This window comes from Bufo bufo, chromosome 3, assembly GCF_905171765.1.
Source record: "Bufo bufo chromosome 3, aBufBuf1.1, whole genome shotgun sequence".
Classification (NCBI taxonomy): domain Eukaryota; kingdom Metazoa; phylum Chordata; class Amphibia; order Anura; family Bufonidae; genus Bufo; species Bufo bufo.
Genome location: NC_053391.1, coordinates 646,764,943 through 646,792,918, shown reverse-complemented (window position 1 = coordinate 646,792,918; position 27,976 = coordinate 646,764,943). Strand labels below are relative to the sequence as shown.

The 27,976-nt window shown below is 46.6% G+C and overlaps 1 protein-coding gene across 1 annotated transcript in view; it reads left to right on the top strand.

The window, feature by feature from the left end:
- The first annotated feature begins 10,964 nt into the window (after positions 1-10,964).
- Positions 10,965-27,976, top strand: part of FDX1 (ferredoxin 1) — a 34,687-nt gene continuing 17,675 nt past the window's right edge. The window contains exons 1-2 of the mRNA XM_040426249.1: positions 10,965-11,138; positions 21,309-21,433. Coding sequence (XP_040282183.1) covers positions 11,005-11,138; positions 21,309-21,433 — 259 coding nt within the window. The 5' untranslated portion in view covers positions 10,965-11,004. The remainder of the gene's footprint in view (positions 11,139-21,308; positions 21,434-27,976) is intronic.

Genomic DNA, 27,976 nt, shown 5'->3' with positions numbered 1-27,976 from the left:
CACATATACAATAGCGCTGTTCCGCGCGTTCTCAGGAGACCAGTGCGCATGTCCCAATCCATACACATCATCCCGGAAGACCGACTGATGCATAACAGTGCCGCCTACTGATGACGTCAGTGGCGCACACAATGGCATGTCACCGCCTTCTCCCAATGATGCCTCCACATCGCGGCGCATGCGCAATAGGTGCAGCAAGCTTGTTTGCCGCCATATTAAATAAGGGAATCCGAGCAGAAGAAAGATAATCGTAAGATCTGTCGCTTGCTACCCTCCTCGTTCTCCATATTCAGTTGTTGTGGTTGAATCCCACAATAACGCAGGGTGGATGAGTAACCATCTTTTCCAAAATGGTATACTCTATTCCACTAGTCACCCCAATACCAGCGGCACGTCAGTGTCGTCAGTATTGTAGGATCTTATCCTGCTGAAGCATACAACTGTGAGGGTACTGAAAAGACACTGGCCAATACTTGGTAGTTGCTTAAAAACAGTACCAGAATTTGGAACATCTCCCTTATGTGCCTACCGTAGGTGCAAAAACATAAGAGACCAACTGGTGAGAGCGGACGTGGGACCTGGATCTGTGGTCAGGCAGACCAAGTTGGCACCATCGGGCACGGGCTGTTTCCCGTGCCTACATTGTGTTAACTGTAGCCTGATCTGTAGATCTAGGACTTTCACGCATCCTGATACGGGACAAATATACCCCATCAAATTTACCCCATCAATATACCCCATCAAGTACCCTCACAGTTGTATGCTTCAGCAGGATAAGATCCTACAATACTGACGACACTGACGTGCCGCTGGTATTGGGGTGACTAGTGGAATAGAGTATACCATTTTGGAAAAGATGGTTACTCATCCACCCTGCGTTATTGTGGGATTCAACCACAACAACTGAATATGGAGAACGAAGAGGGTAGCAAGCGACAGATCTTACGATTATCTTTCTTCTGCTCGGATTCCCTTATTTAATATGGCGGCAAACAAGCTTGCTGCACCTATTGCGCATGCGCCGCGATGTGGAGGCATCATTGGGAGAAGGCAGTGACATGCCATTGTGTGCGCCACTGACGTCATCAGTAGGCGGCACTGTTATGCATCAGTCGGTCTTCCGGGATGATGTGTATGGATTGGGACATGCGCACTGGTCTCCTGAGAACGCGCGGAACAGCGCTATTGTATATGTGGGCGACAGCATTACCCCAGGTAGTAAATCATCAGTCTTCCCTATTTGCACATGTGCACTATTATGGTTGATGCACGAATGATATATTGATGAGCTACAGATGTAATCAATTATATGTCTTATGGTATTTTGACATGTAATCTACTGTATCTTGGAAATCTCTTGTATGTAATGCACTAGTCACTTTAATAATCATGACCATTATACGGTTTTTGCACATATTTGTATATTGTATGTATGTATTATTTTTAATGCATCAATTATGTTGTTTGATTGTATGTATTTGACACACCTTTATATACCTGCTATTTACTGTTCACCAATGCTTGAGAAAGGCTCATGCTTGAGCCGAAACGTCGCTTTTGCCACCAAATGGGTGAATAAACACATTTTCTGAAGAGTTGCTTGGAGTGCAGTCCGATTTTTGTTCTCTATACATACATACATATATATGCATATATTTCAACCCTTCCTCAACAGGCACGTCGCATATGAGGCGGTGAACGGGAAGGCCGAAGTTACGCTGCAGCGCTGACAGGCGAGCAGCAGCAGGGTGAGAACGCCGAAAGCGCGCACAGACGGCCTGCACTTTATGCAGCAGCTCTGACATATCGGGGTAATTTTTAAGGAATCTCTGCACCACCAAATTCAGCACATGCGCCAGGCAAGGGATGTGCGTCAAACCGGTTAGTCCCAGAGCTGCTACGAGATTTCGCTCATTATCGCACACCACCAGGCTGGGATGTTGGGCACATCTGCGCACATCATCCTATAATGTGCCTATTTATGTATGTAATATATTATACATGCACACACGTGTTCGCATGCATATATATATATATATATATATATATATACACATACATACATACATATACACTCACCTAAAGAATTATTAGGAACACCATACTAATACGGTGTTGGACCCCCTTTTGCCTTCAGAACTGCCTTAATTCTACGTGGCATTGATTCAACAAGGTGCTGATAGCATTCTTTAGAAATGTTGGCCCATATTGATAGGATAGCATCTTGCAGTTGATGGAGATTTGAGGGATACACATCCAGGGCACGAAGCTCCCGTTCCACCACATCCCAAAGATGCTCTATTGGGTTGAGATCTGCTGACTATGGGGGCCATTTTAGTACAGTGAACTCATTGTCATGTTCAAGAAACCAATTTGAAATGATTTGAGCTTTGTGACATGGTGCATTATCCTGCTGGAAGTAGCCATCAGAGGATGGATACATGTTCTCATTCTGTTTACGCCAATATTGGACTCTACCATTTAAATGTCTCAACAGAAATCGAGACTCATCAGACCAGGCAACTTTTTTCCAGTCTTCAAAAGTCCAATTTTGGTGAGCTCGTGCAAATTGTAGCCTCTTTTTCCTATTTGTAGTGGAGATGAGTGGTACCCGGTGGGGTCTTCTGCTGTTGTAGCCCATCCGCCTCAAGGTTGTGCGTGTTGTGGCTTCACAAATGCTTTGCTGCATACCTCGCTTGTAACGAGTGGTTATTTCAGTCAACGTTGCTCTTCTATCAGCTTGAATCAGTCGGCCCATTCTCCTCTGACCTCTAGCATCCACAAGGCATTTTTGCCCACAGGACTGCCGCATACTGGATGTTTTTCCCTTTTCACACCATTCTTTGTAAACCCTAGAAATGGTTGTGCGTGAAAATCCCAGTAACTGAGCAGATTGTGAAATACTCAGACCGGCCCGTCTGGCACCAACAACCATGCCACGCTCAAAATTGCTTTAAATCACCTTTCTTTCCCATTCTGACATTCAGTTTGGAGTTCAGGAGATTGTCTTGACCAGGACCACCCCCCTAAATGCATTGAAGCAACTGCCATGTGATTGGTTGACTAGATAATTGCATTAATGAGAAATAGAACAGGTGTTCCAAATAATTCTTTAGGTGAGTGTAGACCCATCTCTCTTCTTAATACAGATGTTAAACTTTTCTCTAAGATCCTGGCGACGAGGTTAGCTAGTGTTATGGCATCAATTATACATCCAGACCAAACTGGTTTTATGCCTAATAAAGGGACCCATTATAATTTACACCTTCTCTTTACTAATTTACAGACGTCTGGAGGGGATTCATGATCTATCTTGTCTATAGACACCGCTAAGGCTTTTGATAGAGTTGAGTGGAGGTTCCTGTGGAGAGTGCTTCATAGGATGGGCTTCGGCCCTAGGTTTATTGGTATGATAAAACTTCTGTATAGATCTCCTACCGCAAGGTTGAATATAAATGGGTGTCTTACAAGAAGTTTTCCTATGACTAGAGGCACTCGCCACGGATGTCCACTCTCTCCGCTTTTATTTGATATCTATATTGAGCCCTTGGCCGCTAGAGTTAGACAGGACCCTAAGATTCTGGGGTTTGGGGTACTAGGAGTTGAAGATCGAATCTCTTTTTATGCAGATGATATTTTATTTTATGTTCAACAGACTCAATCTACTTTGTTGAACATCATTCAAACGATACATCAATTGGCTCCGGTTATCCCTATCAAAAGCAGATAAAGTATCTCTAATTAAGATAGTGATTCTTCCCCAGTTATTGTATGTCTTTAAGAATTCTCCAGTCTGGATTGGGGATAGATTTTTGAAATTAATAGAAAGAATTATTAGGGACTTACTATGGGGGCTGAAACGCATAAGACTTAAATTAGACTATTGGTATAAGCCTTTGGAGAGAGGAGGAGTTAATCTCCCCTCCTTCAGGGGTTATTTCTTGGCCACGCAGTTCTGTTTTCTCCGTGAGTGGATGGATAGCCCACTCTGCAAGTATTTAGTGTATAGATCCCCTTATGATAATTTTTTTATGCTATTGGAGTCGGATCATTTGAACGACTCCGATAGAGAATTTAAATCCGCCAGGAATTTGATTATGAAATCATGGTATTCGATTAGACTTTGGTGTAGAGTGAAAGGTTCAATTGGATGTACTCCGTTGTGGTATAACAAGCACTTGCAAACTTTAGTTGAATTAAGTAGAGATTTATATTGGCATAAAGGTAATATTTTATATTTGACACAGGTAGTAGGAAGTGGGGATATTGTTTCGTTCACGGAATTATCACAAAGACAAAAATCACAGAAATTAACATGGTTTCGGTTTCTACAGTCGTGGCCAAAAGTTACATAAATATTGGAAATTGGAAAAGTTACTGCTTAAGTTTTTATAATAGCAATTTGCATATACTCCAGAATGTTATGAAGAGTGATCAGATGAATTGCATAGTCCTTCTTTGCCATGAAAATTAACTTAATCCCAAAAAAACCTTTCCACTGCATTTCATTGCTGTCATTAAAGGACCTGCTGAGATCATTTCAGTAATCGTCTTAACTCAGGTGATAATGTTGACGAGCACAAGGCTGGAGATCATTATGTCAGGCTGATTGGGTTAAAATAGCAGACTTGACATGTTAAAAGGAGGGTGATGCTTGAAATCATTGTTCTTCCATTGTTAACCATGGTGACCTGCAAAGAAACGCGTGCAGCCATCATTGCGTTGCATAAAAATGGCTTCACAGGCAAAGATATTGTGGCTACTAAGACTGCACCTCAATCAACAATTTATAGGATCATCAAGAACTTCAAGGAAAGAGGTTCAATTCTTGTTAAGAAGGCTTCAGGGCGTCCAAGAAAGTCCAGCAAGCACCAGGATTGTCTCCTAAAGAGGATTCAGCTGCGGGATCGGAGTGCCACCAGTGCAGAGCTTGCTCAGGAATGGCAGCAGGCAGGTGTGAGCGCATCTGCACGCACAGTCAGGCGAAGACTTTTGGAAGATGGCCTGGTGTCAAGAAGGGCAGCAAAGAAGCCACTTCTCTCCAAAAAAAACATCAGGGACAGATTGATCTTCTGAAGAAAGTATGGTGAATGGACTGCTGAGGACTGGGGCAAAGTCATATTCTCCGATGAAGCCTCTTTCCGATTGTTTGGGGCATCTGGAAAAAGGCTTGTCCGGAGAAGAAAAGGTGAGCGCTACCATCAGTCCTGTGTCATGCCAACAGTAAAGCATCCTGAGACCATTCATGTGTGGGGTTGCTTCTCATCCAAGGGAGTGGGCTCACTCACAATTTTGCCCAAAAACAAAGCCATGAATAAAGAGTGGTACCAAAACACCCTCCAACAGCAACTTCTTCCAACAATCCAACAACAGATTGGTGAAGAACAATGCATTTTCCAGCACGATGGAGCACCGTGCCATAAGGCAAAAGTGATAACTAAGTGGCTCGGGGACCAAAACGTTGACATTTTGGGTCCATGGCCTGGAAACTCCCCAGATCTTAATCCTATTGAGAACTTGTAGTCAATCCTCAAGAAGCGGGTGGACAAACAAAAACCCACTAACTTTGACAAACTCCAAGAAGTGATTATGAAAGAATGGGTTGCTATTAGTCAGGAATTGGCCCAGAAGGTGATTGAGAGCATGCCCAGTCGGATTGCAGAGGTCCTGAAAAAGAAGGGCCAACACTGCAAATACTGACTCTTTGCATAAATGTCTTGTAATTGTCGATAAAAGCCTTTGAAACGTATGAAGTGCGTGTAATTATATTTCACTACATCACAGAAACAACTGAAACGAAGATCTAAAAGCAGTTTAGCAGCAAACTTTGTGAAAACTAATATTTGTGTCATTCTGAAAACTTTTGGCAATGACTGTACAGCTAAGATCGGCACTTTTAAGTATTAAAGAAAAAAATAGGCTAGAAAAATGCACACCTGTCCACAATTTAATGAATTGATAGAGAACTTGGCGCAAAAAATGTAGATTTATCAGCTTTATAAAAATTTATTTACGTCACGATTTGGTGATATTTGGTCCCCGGGACAGAGGGCGTGGCAAAATGAATGTTCAATGACACACTTGGAGGATCAGGAGAAGTTAGCTCAGGATCTAAAATTGGTATCGCATAATTTTAATCACGTTTTGGTGCAGTTTAATATTCTACACAGACTTTGTTACCCCTGTTTGGCTTAATAAATGTGGTATTAGGAATCACTCTAATTGTCCTAGGTGTGATGTTTCTGAGGCGGACTATCTGCACATGTTAAAACAATATTGGGAGACTATTCACGACTATATAGAGAGAAAACTGAAGGTGCGGATTCCTTTTATTGCTGAATGCTGGGTATTGGGGGATCTTGCCAAGGTGGGCTGTCACCAATATAAAAAAAATCTTCTGTTTAAAATAATGTTTCTGGCAAGACTCCTAATAGCACGCTCTTGGTTTGTGTGAGAGGTTCCCAGTATCAATACATGGTTAAATTTGGTAAATACCAATAAGAAATATGAACATATTCTGTATACGCAAAGAGATACCGAGATAAAATGGAGTAGAATTTGGGGAGAATGGAATCTATAGAGTTCTCTCCGCTCTCCACCCTTCTCCATCATTCCTCGGTCATGTTACGGAGGGCTGGTGGAGAAGTTAGTGGGTTTTATATGAAGGCCATCCTTCATATAAGCTAAGGGCCGGGGGCTATCCATAGGATTCAGATATATTGGGCAGACTAGATGGGCCAAATGGTTCTTATCTGCCGACACATTCTATGTTTCTATGTTTCTATAAGTAGGACACATCATGGGAGGGGGAGGGAATGGGGGGGAGGGTTTTGGATTTGGAAAATGATGTTAATATTGATATGTGTTTATTAAATTGTTTGTTAATATTGAAATAAATAAAAAAAGAATAAAAAAAAAAAAACATTTTAGTCACCTTACATCACAAAAAGTGTAATCGCAAGCAATAAAAAATCATATGCACCCCAAAATAGTGCCAATCAAACCGTCATCTCATCCTGCAAAAATGATACCCTACCTAAGACAATTGCCCAAAAATGAAAAAACTATGGCTCTCAGACTATGGAGACACTAAAACATGATTTTTATTTTTGTTTCAAAAATGATATTATTGTGTAAAACTTAAATAAAGTAAGTATACATATTAGGTATTGCCACGTTCGTAACTACCTGCTCTATAAAAATATTACATGACCTAACCCCTCAGGTGAACACTGTAAAAAAAATGAAAAAACTGTGTCAAAAAAGCAATTTTTTTGTCACCTTACATGACAAAAAGTGTAATACCAAGCGATCAAAAAGTCATACGCACCCCAAAATCATACCAATCAAACCGTCATCTCATCCTGCAAAAAATGAGACCATACCTAAGACAATCGCCTAAAAAATTAAAAAAACTATGGCTCTCAGAATATGGAGACACTAAAAGATGATTTTTGTTTGTTTCAAAAAGTCTGTTATTGTGTAAAACTTAAATAAATAAAAAGAATATACATATTAGATATCGCCGTGTCCGTAAGAACCTGCTGTATAAAAATATCACATGAACTAACCCCTCAGGTGAACACCGTAAAAATATAAAAATAAAAACAGTGTAAAAAAAGCCTTTTTTTGTCACCTTACATTACAAAAAGTGCAATACCAAGCAATCAAAAAGTCATATGCACCCCAAAATCATACCAATAAAACCGCCATCTCATCCCGTAAACAATGAAACCCTACCTAGGACAATCGCCCAAAAAAAAAAAAATATGGCTCTCAGAATATGGAGACACAAAAAAAAAAAAATTCTGTTTAAAAAATGCTGTTATTGTGTAAAACTTAAATAAAATAATAAAAGTATGCATATTAGGTATTGCCACGTCCGTACGAACATGCTGTATAAAAATATCACATGACCTAAACCCTCAGATGAACACCATAAAAAAATCATATTTCGTATTGTCGCATCCGTAACAACCTGCTCTGTAAAAATACCACATGATCTAACCTGTCAGATGAACATTGTAAATAACACAAAAAAACGGTGCCAAAACTGCTATTTTTTGTTACCTTGCCTCACAAAAGGTGTAATATAGAGCAACCAAAAATCATATGTACCCTAAAATAGTTCCAACAAAACTGCCACCTTATCCCGTAGTTTCCAAATAGGGTCACTTTTTTGGAGTTTCTACTCTAAAGGTGCATCAGGGGGTCTTCAAATGTGACATGGCAACTTAAAATTATCACAGTGAAATCTGCCTTCCAAAAACCATATGGCGTTCCTTTCCTTCTGCTCCCTGCCGTGTGCCCGTACAGCAGTTTACGACCACACATGGGGTGTTTCTGTAAACTACAAAATCAGGGTAATAAATATTGAGTTTTGTTTGGCTGTTAACCCTTGCTTTGTTAGTCCACAGGACTGTGACAAGGGGACATCCTCTGCGTCTGGAGGAAAGAAGGCTTGTACACAAACATAGAAGAGGATTCTTTACGGTAAGAGCAGTGAGACTATGGAGCTCTCTGCCTGAGGAGGTGGTGATGGTGAGTTCACTAAAAGAGTTCAAGAGGGGCCTTGTCACGGCCTTGGTCTTGTGGGCTGTGACACGTTTGCTGTACCTGCCGGTTGCCAGGAGCAACGCTTTGATGTCGCTTGTATGTGATTTTCTCCCCTTCTCCTGGTTTCTCCCATCTGGTGCTGGAGGGGTTAACTCCCTTGCTGGGTGTGGTCTTATACCTGTGGCCTTTGGCCAGGAGTCAGTTGTACTCCAGCCTTGGTGTGCTGGAGTTATGCTCCTTGTCTGGATGTTCCATCTTGTGTGAGGGCCACCTAGTGGGACATCGATGTCTTCCTTATGTCTCCTCCATTTCCCCTTCCTTACTTGTTGTTATGTTTGGTGTGGGTATATATTCTGGGGTTGTTGTACGTAGAAACATAGAATGTGTCGGCAGATAAGAACCATTTGGCCCATCTAGTCTGCCCAATATACTGAGTACTATGAATAGCCCCATGTCCTATCTTATATGAAGGATGGCCTTATGCCTATCCCATGCATGCTTAAACCCCTTCACTGTATTTGCAGCTACCACTTCTGCAGGAAGGCTATTCCATGCATCCACTACTCTCTCAGTAAAGTAATACTTCCTGTTATTACTTGTAAACCTTTGCCCCTCTAATTTAAAACTATGTCCTCTTGTAGAAGTTTTTCTTCTTTTAAATATTCTCTCCTCTTTTACTGTACCTTGTTGATTCCCTTTATGTATTTAGCAGTTTCTATCATATCCCCTCTGTCTCGTCTTTCTTCCAAGCTATACATGTTAAGGTCCTTTAACCTTTCCTGGTAAGTTTTATCCTGCAATCCATGTACCAGTTTAGTAGCTCTTCTAGTTGTTGTTCTGTGTCTGGTCAGTGTTTGGTGTATTCTGTCCGGCATGGATGCTAGATGTTCCCCTGTTTGTCTGTTGTGGCCTCCGGAAGGGGGTCTCATGGTTTCCTGGAGGGGTGAACCAAAAGTCAAGTCTGTGAGCTGTTGCTGGAGTGCTGGTTCCTATGTGTGTCAGTACGTACTGAGTCCGGTATGGTGTTCTGATTGCAGTACGGTTGCATGGGTTCCAGTTCACCTTGGTGTGGTCTTCTGTTGTGCCGTCCAGCAGTTGCGGCAGGTAAGTTACTATGCCTTTCAGGGTTCTAGGTTCAGTGGTTATCCCCGCCACTGGATACTTACCTGCCGTTCCACTTGGCTTCCTCTCCTTGCTGTTAGGCCTGCAGAGACTCCTGCTCTTCCGTGTCTTGAAAGAACAGGTCGTCTCTCCTCTGCTTCTGTGTGAGGGATTATCAGGGCGACTCAGGGTCCTGGGTATCCTGGGTATGAGCCGTCCTACCATCCAGGTCCGCTCATACGGTTAGGAGTTAGGGCGAGGACTAGGGACGCTTTAGGAGGTGACCAGATCTCGGCCTCCTGGCCTAGCTGCTTCCCCGCATTCCCATTATCGTGCGGAGGGGAGTTCCCCCACTCCCCATCATGACAGGCCTGGATGTATTTCTGGAGTGTTATAATATTACAGGCTATAGCTACTAGAGAGGGGTCGTTGATCCAGGGAGTTAGTCTGATTGCCTGATTGGAGTCGGGAAGGAATTTTCCCCCCTCCTTAATGGGAACCTGTCACCGGTATTTTGTGTATAGAACTGAGGACATGGGCTGCTAGATGGCCGCTAGCACATCCGCAATACCCAGTCCTCATAGCTCTGTGTGCTTTTATTGTGTCTGAAAAAAAACGATTTTATATATATATGTAAATGCACCTTAGATGAGTCCTGTCTCCTCCATGCTTCAGAGATGAGTCCAGCGTTCTCTGACCCTGAGCCCGGCCACTGTGAAGGAGTCCAGCACCGCACCGCGTACTCTGAATCTTCTCCTTGCTCCCCGACATCCCAAAGCTAGAGCGCCGTAATATATCGCGATGCGCTAGCTAGCGCATGCGCAGTTCGTTCCCTGAGGCTGATGCCAGCACAGGGAAGGAACACTATGCCGACACTGCGCATGCGCTAGCTCGCACATCGTGAGGTTACGGCTTTGTGACGTCGGGGAGCAAGGAGGAGATTCGGAGTACGCGGTGCGGTGCTGGGCTCCTTCACAGTGGGCGTGGCTGGGCTCCGGAATCGTTAGTAACAGCTCCTTGGGCTTCTTACTTGCCTCATTTACATATATATAAAATAGTTGGGGACTGGGTATTGCGGATGTGCTAGCGGCCATCTAGAAACCCATGTCCTCAGCTCTATACACAAAATCCAGGCGACAGGTTCCCTTTAAGGTGAAAAATGGCAGGGGCCTTAAGGGGTTAATATACAGTATAACAGAACACTGTAATCAGCCTCTACATCTCCTGTATCTTTCACCGTAGAGAGCGCCCTCTGCTGGCGGCCAGCAGACAACAGGGGGAGGAGCCTGTGAGCTCCGCCCCGGCTTGTATAACTTTGCCACTGGTTCCGGGAACACAGGGGCAGACATGGCAGCGGTGACCAGACTCCTCTCCGGCTCGCGCTGCCTTCTGGCCAGCTCCAGGAGCGGGATGTCCGCGGCACGGCGGCCGCTGAGGGCGGCTGGAGGCTGTCTGTGGACCGGGGCGGCGCGGCTCTTCAGGTAATGCCTGTGTCATGGTGACCCGGTGTACTACACATGCCCCTGCCTATACCCAGCACTGACAGCCCGCACCTCTGTGCTGCTGTCGCCGGGGACTACATCTCCCAGCATGCTTTTCGAAGCCTTACTATTCAGAACAACTGTCATCCGCTGGAAAAGCATTCTGGAATGTGTAGTTTTTGCAGAAGCCGCGGTCCCCTGATGTTTGCAAGAACTTTATCTTGGTGCCGTAAGATTCCAGGACAGATGTGGAATTGTCACTTTATTCACACTTTCTGCTCTTTACTCGTGAGCCTCAGATATGGGTGTGCAGGTTGTGTCAGTGTGCTCGGTGCTGGTCTCCAGCATTGACTCTAATGGGGAACATCAGGGACATTCCCGGATTTTATCTGGCTTTTTTGATGGATCAGTGACAGCGGCTTCTAAGGCAGATGTGAACAGAGCCAATTTTCTCTGCATATTTTCCACTACTGGGCATTAAAGGGTTATACGCCGCAAGATATGCGCTGTGATGGAGAATCGCTGAGTCACTCAATTTTTTAATGTAGATTTTATACTTTGTGTACACGGTGAATACTTCTCCATATTAAGTATCCCTCAAAGGGCTTTTCTTTTTTAATGTAAATTAATTTATATTCTGCAACTTCTATTCTGCTCCTTTCACACGCTCGCCAAAGTCCTCTGCCGGAGCCCATTGACTATAATGGGAACCTTTGGACATCCAGCTGGACAAAAACTTTTAGGTTACTTTCACACTTGTGGCAGAGTGATCCGGCAAGCAGTTCCGTCACCGGCAAAACGTATGCCAACTGATGGCATTTGTAAGACCGATCAGGATCCTGATCCGTAACAAATGCATTGAAATGGTGTCATCCGGAAAAAAAAGGATCCAGAATTTTCTTTTTTTTCCATATTATTATTATTTTTTTCGTTCTGCGCATCTGGATTCGGCACTAATACATTCCTATGAAAAAAAAATACCGTATCCGGCATCCAGGCAAGTGTTCAGTTTTTTTCTGGGCCGGAGATAAAACAGTAGCATGCTGCGGTTTTATCTCCGTCCTGATCGGTCAAAAAAACGGAACTGAAGACATCCCGATGCATCCTGAACGGATTGCTCTCCATTCAGAATGCATGGGGATATGCCTGATCAGTTCTTTTTCGGTATTGAGCCCCAAGGACGGAACTCTATGCCGGAAAATAAATACGTAAGTGTGAAAGTACTCTAATGCTTATTTATTTTTTAACCCATTCTGCCCTTTTAAAAAAAAAAGTTTTATCCAGATGGGCCACTCCTGTCATTTCAGCATGCTTCCTGTCAATGAAGAGGAGCATACCTTTAGAGGCCAAAAACCCCCACAAGCTGAAAAGGAATCTGTCAGTAGTTTTGACTATGCTAAAATGCTGTCAACACTAGGTAGGAGCTGGGGAGAGGAGGACAAACATACATTTTGCAGAGCTTTTCTCTTCAGGAGTAGTGGAAATATGAAGTTTTATGCTGCTAGATTCTGCTCCTGCAAATGCCCAGGAGGCGGAGCTTCACTGTTTAGTGCTCCCTGCATTGAGCTGCTTCATAGCCTCCTCTCTGCTCTGGGTGACAGCTGTAGTGTTCTCCTGGTTGGATGCTACAGCTGTCACCCAGACGAGGGGTTATGAAGTGGCTCGATGCCGAGAGCACTTCGCAGTGAAGCATTGCCTCCTGGACACTGGCAGGAGCAGAATCTGGGAGAATAGACGTTCATATTCTCACTACTCCTGATGAAAAAAAGCTCTACAAAGGGTGTTTGTGGTCCTATTCCCAGCACCTACCTAATGCTGTCAGTAGTTTAGCATGGTCCAGACTGCCAGACTATGCCATAAATGTGTGCTAGCACAGGCCCTGTTTCGGGGACCCTCCACTGTCGGGAGAATTGTGGTCCCTTGTCCACTGATTAATGACTTGCAACCCTTTCTCTCAGTTAAAATCTGTGGGAATTAAAGGGGTGTTCCCATGTCAGACATTCATGGCTGAGATTGGAATACCCAATGTTTGTGGCAGACAAAGGTGACCAGAGGTACTGAAACAGCGTAACACGACCTGTTCTGCTCTTCCGGTAACTCAGCAACATACGTTGGGTATTCCAATGTCTGACATGGGAACACCCCTTTAAGAAAAAGCTGAGTGCTGCTTGGAACATACACCTGAAAGGGGATACAGTGGTAGCAAATGGGGTTTTTACCGCATCCGCTCACCATGTAAAAACCCTAGCTTTCCATCAGCCTGACTTCCGTACTGAGAGGCCCTTACTTACCTGCTTCCCACTGCTCTGGTCCTCCACGTTTGCTCCAGCATCTCCATCTTCCAGTCTGGGGGCTTGTTTTCGTCCTCCCCGGCATGGACCTGGTCACCTGCTCCTCTTCAGCCAACCATCTTTGTGGACACCTCACCGCTCAAGCCAGTGGTTGGCTGAAGAGGATCAGGTGACCATGTCCATGACAGGGAGGAAGAAAACAAGCACCGGCCTGGAAGGTGGAGATGCCAGAGCCAACGGGAGGACCGGAGCGGTAGGGGGGCAGGTAACGGAAATTTGGTATTCCCAGGAAAACTTCCATTCCATTACTCCCAGGCAAAATGTCACCACTGCAGGGAGACCATCCTATTCCATGCCTGGCTTTTGAATGGACATTTTGTGTCCACCAGATGGGAAGCCTCTTTTGCTTTAGTGGCTCGTAGAGGAGGCTCCTGGAGGGTATGTTCAAACTCGGCAGATCTGTTGTAGAAATGTTCTGCAGCTGGAAATCTGTTCCAAACATGTGAATGGCATAGTTTCTGCAGCTGTGCTTGGGGACCTGTGAGGAGGCCACAGCGCTCACCAGGCGCCCTAGCGTCTTTAAACAGCTGATCGTCAGGGGTGCCAGGTTTCAGACACCCACCGATTAGGTAGTGATCAATATTAAAGAGTACCTTTCATTACAATAAAAAATCTAAACTAAGTATGCTGACATGGAGAGCGGCGCCCGGGGATCTCCCTGCACTTACTATTATCCCTGGGCGCCGCTCCGTTCTCCCGGTATAGGCTCCGGTATCTTCCGATTTTCGGCTCAACTGGGAGGAGCCTGCTCTTGTTCTCCTGGGCGTCTCCTTCTCCCAGGCTGTAGCGCTGGCCAATCGCAGCGCTCAGCTCATAGCCTGAGAATTGCAAAATGGCGACAAGACTTTGTTGTCTTGTTGCCATTTGCGCCTAGACCCTCCGCTGCTCTGGGGGCAGTGGATCGTGTGTACGGGGCTGTAAGGTCAGGATGCTGCTAGGATGATGAAGGCTGGCAAGGCGAGAGACTGCACAGAGAGCCGCTTCGGGTGTCCTCAGCAGGTCCTGGTGGTGGGGGAACTGTGGGATCGGGCGGAGAACCGGCATCTGCTGGAGAACTTTCTGCGGGAGCTCTTCTCGGCCGAGCTGGTGAACGGCGGAGATATTTTTAAACAGGGGGCCTCGCAGCATGGAATCCCGAAACATGACAACCACTGCAAGTGGGAGAAACCGGGCCCAGACCGGCCGCAGCCTCCCCACAACCGGACTGGTATTCTTACTGTGCTGCCTGGAATCGCTGGCCAGCTGTGGGAAATACTGAGGGACATCCGTAAACGCCTGCCTGCAGGGGGCGCTGTGGTCGGGGTGGTTATGCTGCCTGGCAGTAAGGTGAATGGCCAGGAGGCGATAACGGAGGATGGCCCGGTGTGTGCAGTGTCTGCTCTCCTCTCCCTCCTCCGCGCTGTCTTTCCGGTGACCGCTGAAGTCCGGGCCCGGCCGCCGCGCTCACGCCGGGACACGAGGAGAAACGGCGACAGCTCCAGATGGCTGCGTGTGAGGCGCTGACTGCGGCAGGAAGGAGAGGACGGTTAGCAGTTGCCCTTGGCAATCAATCGAACCCGTTCATGTTCTCTGAGCTGCAGGCTGACTGGTCCCTATGGGCAACTGCCACACAGAGGATATGACGCCCCAAAATGTTCTTGTCTGGAGGAATAATTGGGGGTGACTGTTTAGGCTGGACACATGCAGTTTTTGGTGCATCTCAGCGGTGATGTGTGCACTGCCGCATAATACACCCGCATACAGCCTTAGGGCTCATGCACACAGCCGTGGCCGTATTGCGGCCCGCATACAGCGTCTCCGCAATACACGGGCACCGGCCGTGTGCATCCTGCATCACGGACCTATTCACTTGAATGGGTCCGCAATACGAAAAATGCGGTGCAGAAGCATGCACTACTTTTTTGCGGAACGGACGGATCATGGACCCATTCAAGTTGAATGGGTCTATCCTGGTCGCGGCACGGCTGTAGCCCGTGCATTGGGGACCACAAATTGTGGTCCCCAATGCACGGAATGGCCGCACAACGGCCGTGTGCAGGAGCCTTTATGGTTTTATGATTGTAGAAAAGCCCTTAGGGGGTCATTTATCAAACTGGTGTAAAGTAGAACTGGCTGAGTTGCCCATAGCAACCAATCAGATTCCACCTTTCATTTTATACCGCTCCTTTGGAAAATGAAAGGTGGAATTTGGTTGCTATGGGCAACTCAGCCAGTTCTACTTTACACCAGTTTGATAACCCCCCTTAGTTCTTAGTAAATCCTTTACAGTAATTCTGGTGTCTAAGGGTGTGTTCACACGTGGCCGATTTATTGGAGACATTTCTGTGACCGTCCCATTCAACTGAAGGCAGTAAACTATCACCTGCTGCAGGAGCAACCCCATTCGGAAGATTGGAAGTGTGTTTTGGTCGCAAATTTCTATAACAAATCTGCTGCTTGTGAATACACCCTTAGGCTACCGTGGCGCATGCGCAGGGTAAACTGTGATGCCCCGGCCCGACTGTGGTCATTCAATGCGCACGCGCCGATATCGCGTTCATCGGCGCATGCGCGGGATTATGGACGGGAGGAGGGAGGTTAGAGCAGAGACTAAGGCCCCTTTCACACGGGCGAGTATTCTGCGCGGATGCGATGCGTGAGGTGAACGCATTGCACCCGCACTGAATACCGACATTCATTTCTATGGGGCTGTTCACATGAGCAGTGATTTTCACGCATCACTTGTGCGTTGCGTGAAAATCGCAGCATGCTCTATATCCTGCGTTTTTCACGCAACGCAGGCCCCATAGAAGTGAATGGGGTTGCGTGAAAATCGCAAGCATCCGCAAGCAAGTGCGGATGCGGTGCGATTTTCACGCACGGTTGCTAGGGGACGATCGGGATGGAGACCCGATCATTATTATTTTCCCTTATAACATGGTTATAAGGGAAAATAATAGCATTCTGAATACAGAATGCATAGTAAAACATGGAGGGGTTCAAAAATTTTTTAACTCGCCTTAGTCCACTTGATCGCGTAGCCCGGCATCTCCTTCTGTCTCCTTTGTTGAATAGGACCTGTGGTGAGCATTAATTACAGGAACAGGACCTTTGGTGACGTCACTCCGGTCATCACATGGTACGTCACATGATCTTTTACCATGGTGATGGATCATGTGATGACCGGAGTGACGTCATCAAAGGTCCTGTTCCTGTAATTAATGCTCACCACAGGTCCTATTCAACAAAGGAGACAGAAGGAGATGCCGGGCCGCGATCAAGTGGACTAAGGTGAGTTAAATTATTTTTTATTTTTTTTAACCCCTCCAGCGATGTTTTACTATGCATTCTGTATTCAGAATGCTATTATTTTCCCTTATAACTATGTTATAAGGGGAAAAAATACAATCTTACAGAACACCGATCCCAAGCCCAAACTTCTGTGAAGAAGTTCGGGTTTGGGTACCAAACATGCGCGATTTTTCTCATGCGAGTGCAAAACGGATTACAATGTTTTGCACTTGCGGGGAAAAATCGCGGGTGTTCCCGCAACGCACCTGCACATTTTCCCGCAACGCCCGTGTGAACCCAGCCTAAGGGCGGGCAGACGCGGCGGAGGGGGAACGGCTTTGTATGAAAATGACCCAGGGGCCTGGGCACCGGCCGTTGTAACGCCGCCCCTGGCCACCTTCACAGCCTAATTTGCATGTAGATTAAGTGTTTTTCTGCAGAACGATGATAGCAAGCAACATGCGGTAAGCACAGTTTTAATAGGGGGGATGCCATGGACATAAGTCTGTTATTAGGTTAATAGGGTGAATCGGCGTGAAAGACTCCTTTTAATGATAGGTTGAAGAGCTGATTTAGGGCTGGTATAAACACTGTAGTGAGGTTAGGGATGAGATGTGATCTGGAGAGGAGAGTGGAGTTTTACTTCTGTAATGGTGGAGAAGAGGACCGAGCGGTTGTGTAGAGGGACTGTGGGGACTGTGCACTGAAGCTTTCTCTCATGTTGACTATCTTTTGTTTGAAGTTTGTGGCAAAGTCCTTAGCTGAGAAGAGAGGAGAGGGTGGGGGCGCTGGGGGACGGAGAAGGGAGTTAAGTGTTAAAAAGTAGTTTAGGGCTGTGGGCCAGGGAAGATATGACAGATGAGAAGTCGCCTGTTTTGCATCAGTGAGTGAGGATTTGAATATGAGGAGGGATTGCTTGTATGCGGTGAAGTGAACCTTAGAATGGGATTTCTTCCATCGCCGCTCAGCAGCCCTGGAAGCTTGTCTGAGTTTTTTGGGTCAGGTTGGTGTGACAGGGTTGTCTGTTGATTTTTCGGGTTTTGGTGTGAGGGGGCAACAGTGTCCAGAGCTGTACTTATTGTGGTGTTATATAGGGTGGTGGCAGCATCTGGGTCTTGGAGGGAACAAATAGTAGAGGGTGGCAGAAGAGAGTCAGAAAGCAAGCGAAAGTCGAGATATTTAAGGTTCCTGCGGGGGGTGTGCTAGTGTGTGGATCGGGGGAGCCTCAGAAGAGAAGATAGGGGGAGAGGCGAATTAGAAAGGTTAGATAGGGAGCAGAGGCGGGTAAAGATAAGATCCAGAGTGTGACCATCTCTGTGGGTGGTCTTCTGCTCCCAAATGACAGCTACTTGAAGGTTGGAGGGAGAGTAGATGCGAACAGAGTGTACTTCATATGAAGCGAGTGTAATGGAGGGTGGCAGTGGAGTTGGGCTGTAGGAGCAGGTGTCTGACAGGAGAAGACCAACTCCTCCACCATGTTTGCAGCCGCGGCAGGGAGTGTGAGTGAAAGGAAATCCACTATATGAGTGTGCAGCAGGGGAGGAGGTGTCAGCCATGTTTCTGTGAGACCCACAAAGGAAAGTCTTTGAAAGATGAATAGATCATGAATGTAGGACAGTTTGTTACAGACGGAGCGCGCGTTCCATAATGCTCCTGCAAGAGGAACCAAAGGAGCAGGGGTCAGAGGAATGGTTATTAGGTTTAAGGAGATTTGTACTGGGACGTGGAGGAGATAGTGGGGATTTGCTGAGGGGGGCCTGGATTTGGAGAGATATCAGCAGAAAGTGTTAGGTGAGAATAAGAGAGGGCAGGAGGTGTCTGTGGGTGTTTGGGAAGGAAGTGTTTTACGTTGCCAAACAGGTTTGTGCAAGTGGTCAGATGAGAAGGTCAGATGGAGGGAGAGATGAATATGTCCTTGCTGGGTGAATGGATGTGGGGGATTTCAGAAGGTTTTGGAAAAGTGGGAAGAGTAAGATGAAAAATAGAAACAGTTTTTGCATTAACTACTCCTGTAATTACCTTTGGTCCCCTTCTGGTTCCATTCTGGTATAATTCAGTATGTGCACTTAGAGTTGCACTTGAAAGATGTGGCATTTGGGAAGACCAAGGTCTGGAAGTCCTAGGAACTTAGATTTATACCACTCAGTGTTCAATCAGAATATAAAACAGAAATGATGCGTGAAAAAAACGCTTGTGTCTGGATGCAATGTGTTTTTCATTGATAGTTGCTAGGAGATGTTTGTAAATCTTCCGTTTTTATTATCTCGCATGTGAAAAACGCATCAAAACGGATTGCACCCGCGTGGGAAAAACTGAACGACTGAATGCAATTGCAGACAAAACTGACTGAACTTGCTTGCGAAATGGTGCGAGTTTCAATGAACGCATCCTGAGCCAATCCGTATCGTTCATGTGAAAGGGGCCTAAGGGCGCCTTCATATGTAGCAGCTTTTGCGGCAGAAAATTCCGTGACTCAAAAGTTTGAATGGGGCGGCGAGCACACCGATTTCTGCACGCTCCATTAAGGTGAATGAAATAGATTTTTAGTCGTGGAATTTTCTGCCACAAAATCTGCCGCGTGTGAAAGGCAGAACCTGTAAAAACACATGTAACGCTACTAGGGGAAGAGAAAGAAACTTGCCAAAACCAGGAATCTCCATTGTTATTTAGCGCATATTGTTCACTGCGAGGAGAGCAAAGGCAGTTGCACAACTCGATGGGCGACTTTCCAGATTACCTACACAGTATCTGAGGAAATGCTACCAAAGGTGATCAGAGGACGGGAACGGGAGGTATTCTGAATGTTACCTTGCTTTACCTTGTGTTTATGACCATGCTCGTAGCTTGATTACAGAACGGCTAGGAGGACATGCAGCACCCCCTAGTCATACCCGCGACGCAAGAAGACTGCAACACGACCGTATTTTTCATCCGGGTGCCATACATGTTTTTTGCAGATGGCACACTGACCCATTCATTTCTATGGGGCCATGCACACGTCTCTATTTTTTACGGATACCGCATGACCGTTCTGTAAAGGATAGTACATGTCCTGTTCTTGTGTGGATTGTGGATGAGAATAGTCCTCTCTATCGATGGCAGTAAGAAAAATGCGGAGTGCGCACAGAAGGTATCCGTATTTTGTGGATGCGAGGTTTGCGCCCGGAAATACAGAGACTGCCATGTACATGAAGTCTTAGGCTGGGTTCACACGAGCGGATGCCGTGCATGGCATCCGCTCCGTGAAAGAGTGCCAAGACCCGATGCAGACTGCAGAGGCACGGAGCATTAACATGACTGATAATGCTCCGTGCCTGTCTGTGACCTCTTTACTACGAAATCACAGTGACAACTGTGATTTCGTAGTAAAGAGATCACAGAGAGGCACGGAGCATTATCAGTCATGTTAATGCTCCGTGCCTCTGCAGTCTGCATCGGGTCTTGGCACTCTTTCACGGAGTGGATGCCACGCACGGCATCCGCTCGTGTGAACCCAGCCTTAGGGTGGGAGATAAAGGGAACGTTGCAGGCCACCTACTGACCATGGCAGAAGACAAGTCCTGATTGTACCTGACAAACCCTCAGTTGCCCTGGAGGGTGCAAAATTCACAAGCGCATATATCCTCATGCGTGTGATTGTGTCCGTTGCACATGGATGGGGTTTTCTAAACTGTGCACCACAGATACGAGTGTGGATTTGTATCAGATTTTTATGAATTTCATCCATGTAAAGAGTAGGAACCTGTCTGTGTGCTCCAAGGTTCCTACAGGATGTGGGTATCTGTTTGGAGTGCCGCCCTGTGAATGATAGGTTGTCATGGGAACCTAGCGCCTGTTGCTCATTGGGCGTTAGCTGGCGCATGCTCACGCGGGAGATGATGTGGAAGCCGGTTAAAGGTTGATTGTCCATATGTATAAAGTTTTATGAAGATGACGTCACGTGACATGCGCAGTTGTACATGCTGGAGAGGCAGCCATCTTGCAGTTCACTGGTCTGGGAATATTTTATTAAACGTCATGTAAGAATTCTTTTGTATGGAGGATATTTTAATCCACATTATGCGAATGTTTGTGATTGGTATTGAGATAATAATAATTTTACACAGATTGTTGATTGGTGGAGGACTTGATGCTCCCTTTTTTTGTATGCATTTAAAGCTGTTAATGTGTGACATACAGTATGGCTCCAGAAAGGCTCGACATAAGCCGAAACGTTGCCTTGTTCTAAATGTGAACTGGAATAAACTTGTGGAAAAGAGAAGACGCTGGTCACGTAGTTTTATTCCGGCCGCCTCCCGGCATGTTTGGCGTGCTGCCGTCGGCACTCCGGCCCGCCCCCATTATAGTCAATTGGACTGGAGTGGACCTCCGCCGGCACACGTGCACTAGCGGCAGCATGGATCTGGCAGGCTGTTCACCCGCTGGAGAAGGCTAGTGTGAAAGCAGCCCAAGTCATCAGTTATAAAATCTCAGAGAACCCCTTTAACGTGTGTTTTGTGCTATTGCCGGTTACTCTTTACTTTTAGCTTTTTTCTTTCTTTCCCTACAGCTCAGAAGACAAAGTTACAGTGAAATTTATAAATCGCGATGGAGAAACCATTGTAGCAGAGGGAAAGGTTGGAGAATCCCTTCTGGACCTTGTTGTAGCCAAAAACTTAGACATAGATGGTTTTGGTAAGTGTAAGAGGAAGCTTTTTTAAAGGGGCTTTCCGGGCCTTTTTATATTGATTTCATGGCCTATCCTCAGGATCGCAGGGTCCGACACCCTGTACTCCCACCATTCAGATGTACTGTATCCACACAGTCCCTTCCACTGCGCATGAGACTGGTTAATGCGCTCCCATTGAAGTGAATGGTAACCAGCTCTGTCCACTTCACAATGGCTGGGGCTGTGTAGATACAGCACCTGAGCTACTAAGGAACTGGGGTGCTTGACACCCCCCCCCCCCCCCCCCACCCCCCGCCCATGAGATATAGATCTATCCCAAGGATAGGCCATCATTTTAATGGGAGACGACAACCCCTTTAATTTAAGATGTGAGGGCAGCCTTGCTATATTGCACATGTTAAAGCACATCTGTCAGCAGTTTTGTACCTATGAAGCTGGCTGACCTGTTACATGTGCACTTGGCAGCTGAAGGCATCTGTGTTGGTCCCATGTTCATATGTGTCCACATGTTATATATGCAAATGAGCCTCTAGGAGCAATGGGGGCGTTACCATTACACCTGGAGGCTCTGCTCTCTCTGCAACTGCCGCTCCCTCTGGACTTTGACTGATCTAGGTGTGATGATGTTTACATTGCCTGGCCCTGTCAATCAAAGTGGAGATGATACGGCTTTTGGAGAAAGCCGGGGATCCAACTTCTGAGGCCCCTGCCTTTTTTTGAGACCAGTGACCCTATAACCTGTTCTGACATGTCCATTTTAGTAACTTCTTGCAGTTCCCGTGTAATTGTAACCATTTTTGAACATCTTTTCGTATAACAGTTTTGCCTTTGATCTATTATTCCTACTAGAAGTTTATGAATGAATCCCCAGCAGTTTGCAGTCAAGGTCCAGATGGGTGTTACCCGTTGGGATGTGTCCCTGCACAGTCTATCCCATGCAGCATTGATTGGAATAGTGTCAGATTGTGCAGGGACACCCCCCAACTGGTTACACCCAGCTGGACCTTCATTGTAACCCGCTGGAAATTCATTCATAAACTTGTGAGATTGCGGACTAACACAATTCCATAATGCACATCTATAATCTGATCATGTGTGACATTAATACCACGGACAGGTGACTTGAATGACATTGATAATCCCGGCAGTATCGGCTGGTCACATACGTTCTGCAGCAGTTCTTGAAGTGGACGTGCTTGCATCAGGAAAGAAACGGGCAAGCATGAGAATCTGAGCGACAGATTGTGATCACAGCATCTCCAAAACGGCAGGTGTTGTGGGGTGGTTCCTGGTGTGCAGTGGTTGCTACCTTCCAAAAGTGGTCCAGTGCAGGACCAAACCTACAGTAAGTGTCCGATCACACAGGGCATCGCATGGTGCAGTCTTTGAGGCTGTTAAGCCATAGACCAGTCAAAGTGCCCATACTGCCCCCTGTCCAGTATCATGGGAATGTGAGCGTCAGACCTGGGCCGTGGAGAAAGGTGGCCTGGTCTGATGAATCACACTTTCTTATCATGTACTAGGTGTATCTGGGAAAGAGATGACCCCAGGATTCACTATGAGAAAAAGCCAAACCGGTGGAGGCAGTGTGATGTTGTGGGCAACTGGGCATCATCTGTGGCATGTGCCGGAAAAACAAGTCCCGACCCATGGTGGCCGCACCTTACACGGATGCCACAGAGCACCTTCAGAGGTCCTGTACACTCCATGTCTCGAAGGGTCAGATCTGTTTTGGTGACACAAAGAGGGACCTACACAATATTTGGCAGATCGGTGTACATGGATGCAGTATATACAGTGCTACACCTTTAAGGAGCGGTGCGGCTTCCTGAAATGCAGTTGGGTCAGCCCCTAATAATATGTAAGGAGATACAGGACTGATACCATCATATACCATATCTCCTTCTGGATGGTATCCTCTGCCATGCTGGTTGTCGCTGTGACCTTGTCTCCAGTTCTCCTGTTGTCACCTTTTATTGCGCGCTCGTTAGGACTGATATTCTACTAGAGCTGCAGGTTTTATCTCTGCTGAAGTTCTTCCCGGTCTCCTCCAGTGATTTACTTACCGTAGTGTTTTGCTGTCCGTGAACTGCAGATCCACAAAACACTGATACCGCCCCGTGTGCTGTCCGCATCTTTTGCAGGCCCTCTTTCCGCAATGGATGCGGCGGACTCCTTCATTCTATCGTGTGAATGAGCCCTTATTTAGACCCTTCGACTTTAAATCTGCTCGGTTAGGGTCCATTCACACGTCCGCAATTTCCTTCCGAATTGCGGACCCATTTATTTCTATGGGGCAGTGCTGCCCATATCCGGAATTGCGGATCCGCACTTCCGGGTCCGCAATTCCGATCCCGAAAAAAATAGAACATGTCGTCCTATTCTTGTCCGCAATTGCGGACAAGAATAGGCATTTTCTATTAAGTGCCGGCGATGTCCGTGTTTTTTGGATTTGCAAAACACACACGGACTAGTAAATGGACCCTTATACAGCAGTACAGCATAGGGGTGAATCCTTTAAAGGGGGGTTCTCCAGAATCCTTATATTGATGGCCCATCAGTATCTAATAGGCGGGGGTCTGACACCCTGAACCCCAGTAGATCAGCATTTAGTGATTTCCATCAGTGATTTTGAGCCAAAACCAGGATTGGAGCCTCCACGGAGATGAGGTATAATGGAAATATCTGCTCCTGTTCTGTGTTTAGAGCCGCACCTGGTTTTGGCTCACAATCACTGATGGAAATCACTGACCAAACACTGACGTGTCAATGAGGCTTTGCTCAGCTCCATTCATTGTATGGTTACTGCAGGGCTGCTCCCATTGATGTGAATAGAAGCAGCGCTGCAGTAACCGGCTTTGTCCACTGCACAATGGATGGCGCTGTGTAGTGCCAGAGCTACTGCAGAACATCTAATCCGCGGAGGTTCAGGGTCTCATACCCCAACCTATTGGATACTTATGGACCATCAATATAAAATTCCTGGACAAACCCCTTTAAAACCTAGGTAGATTTACCTGTCAGGAGTCTGGAAAAGCTTGTGATAGGACCTGTAACAGCTGTTCATATGGTAAACCTGACGTGGTAGAATCATGCACACAACCATTGGTTTTTGTCCGCACCCGATCCTCATATTTTTGCGGGTTGGATGTGGACGCAAAAGATGCCGACAGCGCGTTGTTTGCTGTCCACATCCGTATGGCAAAAAAATAGAAATGTCCTATTCTTGTCAGTTCTAGTTGCCCATGTCTCTCTGAACAGGGCATACATTCTAAGTCAAGACCTAACCAATCAATTATTACTGAGACCCCCACTGTCTCCCAAGATCAGGCACCTCTGCTCCTGGTACAGCGGTTGTTGTCCATGTCCTCTCTATTGAAGTATTAAACCTATCCAGTGTTCTTCAGTGCAAAAGTTTGGGTGAATTAACCCCTTGGATACTGGAGTATTTTATTTATTTTATTTTATTTTTTCGTTTTTGCATTTTCATTTTTCTTCCCTGTCTTCACAGAGCCATAACTTTTTTTCCCTTTCCGTTGACATAGCCGTATGAGGGCTTTTTTTTTTTTTTTTTTTGCAGCACAAAAATTTAATGTTGGCATTGGAAAGTACTTCCAATGCCACCATTTAACCACCTCCGGACCGCCTAACGCAGATTCGTGTTCCGGAGGTGGCAGCGCTGCGCACAGTCACGCATATACGCGTCATCTCGCGAGACGCGAGATTTCGCTCAAAGCCGGCCCGCGCATGCGCATCGCGGGCCGGCAAAAGTTAAAGAACAAGTTCGTCACCAGCCTGCCAGCAACGATCATTGGCTGGCAGGCTGGCGATTTTCAAAAAATCCAATCACAAGCCATATAACAGATCATATTAGTAAATATGATCTGTTATATGGCTTCTCTGCTGGTCCTTTTCGTCGGTTGGATCCAGCAGAGGAGCAGACTGAACTGTGAGTACACCAAACACTTCACTGTAGCCCCAGATCACCCCCCTGCACCCCAATTAACCCTTTGATCACCCTTGTCAATCACTAGTGAAAGGAAAAAAAGTGATCAGTGTAAACTGTCACTTTTTTTTTTTTCACTAGTATTGGCTGTTAGGTTTTAGGGATAGTTTAGGCCCCTTGGTTAGGTAGTTAGCGTCAGTTAGCGCCCAGCCCACCGCACCGCAGTCACTTATTCGCTGTTTAGCGTATCGCTAATCAGCATTTGTACTTTTATAGTATCTGTAAGTGATCAAAACTGATCACAGTCAGATCTATAATTGTATTAGTGTCACTTTAGCTCGTCCTCCACTCAAAACGCAGTGTTTGCCCGATCAGGCCTGATCGGTCGCCCACACGTGCGTTCACCCACGCCCGCCCCACCGCAGTGACAAAAAATATATATTTTTTTGATCACTGCACATTCATTTTACACGCACTGCGGCGATAAAAAAATCAGTTTTGATATTTTTTATCAACCGCAGCGGCCTCCGGTACTTCGCTAGCCTCCCCTTTGTAAGACAGGCTTGCTTTTTTTCTTGGGTAGTCTCAGGGAATACCCCTAAATTTAGTAGTCCAAAATGTCAAACAGGGGGTATTCTTCTGAAGAGGCCTACAGGATTCTGACCCAGTCGGATGAGGAGTGGGAACCCTCATCTGACGAATCTAGCGGGTCAGAATATGAACCTGTGGAAAGCAGTGGCTCTCTGACCCAAAGTTCGGACGAGGAGGTGGAGGTCCCTGGCAGCACCAGGCGTACCCGGCCCCGTGTCGCTAGACCACAGGTTATGCAGGATCCGCTTCAAGAGCAGCAGAGTGGGGCTGTCGCTGCCGGATCTCGTGGTGAGGCATACACCAGCAGCGCAGCCCTCCCTGGATCTAGTACCAGCACTGCCGTACAACATGGTGACGTGGCGAGCACCAGAAGGGCAGTTGAAGCTGGTACGGTGGCACGTGCAGTAGTTACCCCGTCGCAGCCACCGCACAGACAGGCCCGTAGAGCCCCTAGAATCCCTGAGGTGCTGGCAAACCCTGATTGGCAGTCACCAACTTCAGCCGCACCATTAGTTCCCCCTTTCACCGCCCAGTCTGGAGTTCGGGTTGAGACGGCTCAAATCGGTTCGGCCCTGGGATTTTTTGAGCTGTTCTTGACTGCGGAGCTCTTGGACTTAGTCGTGGCAGAGACAAACCGGTATGCCACACAATTTATATCCGCCAACCCGGGAAGCTTTATGCCCAGCCTTTCCGGTGGAAACCAGTCCAAGTTTCCGAACTTAAAATTTTTTTGGGCCTTCTCCTCAACATGGGTCTAACTAAAAAGCATGAATTGCGGTCATATTGGTCCACGAACCCAATTCATCACATGCCCATGTTCTCTGCTGCTATGTCCAGGGCACGATTTGAGGCCATCCTCCGTTTCCTGCATTTTAGCGACAACACCACCTCCCGTCCCAGAGGCCACCCAGCTTTTGACCGGCTCCACAAAATTCGGCCCCTCATAGACCATTTCAACCAGAAATTTGCAGATTTGTATACCCAGAGCAAAACATCTGCGTAGACGAGTCCCTAATACATTTTACCGGGCGCCTTGGCTTCAAACAATACATCCCAAGCAAGCGTGCCCGGTATGGGGTCAAATTGTATAAGCTCTGTGAAAGGGCCACAGGCTATACCCACAAATTTCGGATCTATGAGGGAAAAGATCAGACCCTGGAGCCGGTCGGTTGCCCTGACTACCTGGGGAGCAGTGGGAAGACAGTCTGGGACTTGGTGTCACCCTTATTCGGCAAGGGGTACCATCTTTATGTGGACAATTTTTACACAAGTGTGGCCCTCTTTAGGCATTTGTTTCTAGAAAGGATTTGCGCCTGTGGCACCGCGCGAACTAGTCGCGTGGGCTTCCCCCAACGGCTCGTTACCACCCGTCTTGCAAGGGGGGAGAGGGCTGCCTTGTGTAACGAAGAACTGCTCGCGGTGAAATGGAGAGACAAGCGTGACGTTTACATGCTCTCCTCCATTCACGCAGACACGACAATCCAAATTGAGCGAGCAACCCGTGTAATTGAAAAGCCCCTCTGTGTCCACGACTATAATGCGCTCATGGGAGGGGTGGACTTCAATGACCAGATGTTGTCTCCGTATTTAGTTTCCCGCAGAACCAGACGCTGGTATAAGAAGGTGTCTGTATATTTAATTCAATTGGCGCTGTATAATAGTTTTGTTCTCTACAGTAATGCTGGGAGAACAGGATCCTTTCTCAAATTCCAGGAAGAGATCATCGAGAACCTCCTGTATCCAGGAGGTTCCGTGGCCCCATCCACCAGTGTAGTTAGCCGTCTACACGAGCGACATTTCCCCAGTGTCGTTCCTGGTACCTCAACCCAACCGTCACCCCGAAAAAGATGTCGTGTCTGTAGCAGGAGTGGAATAAGGCGTGACACCCGCTATTTCTGTCCTGACTGTCCTGACCACCCTGCCCTATGCTTTGGTGAGTGTTTCCGGAAGTGCCACACACAGGTACACCTAGCATAGGGATTGCATCTCACAGGACAGGCACACAGGGCTA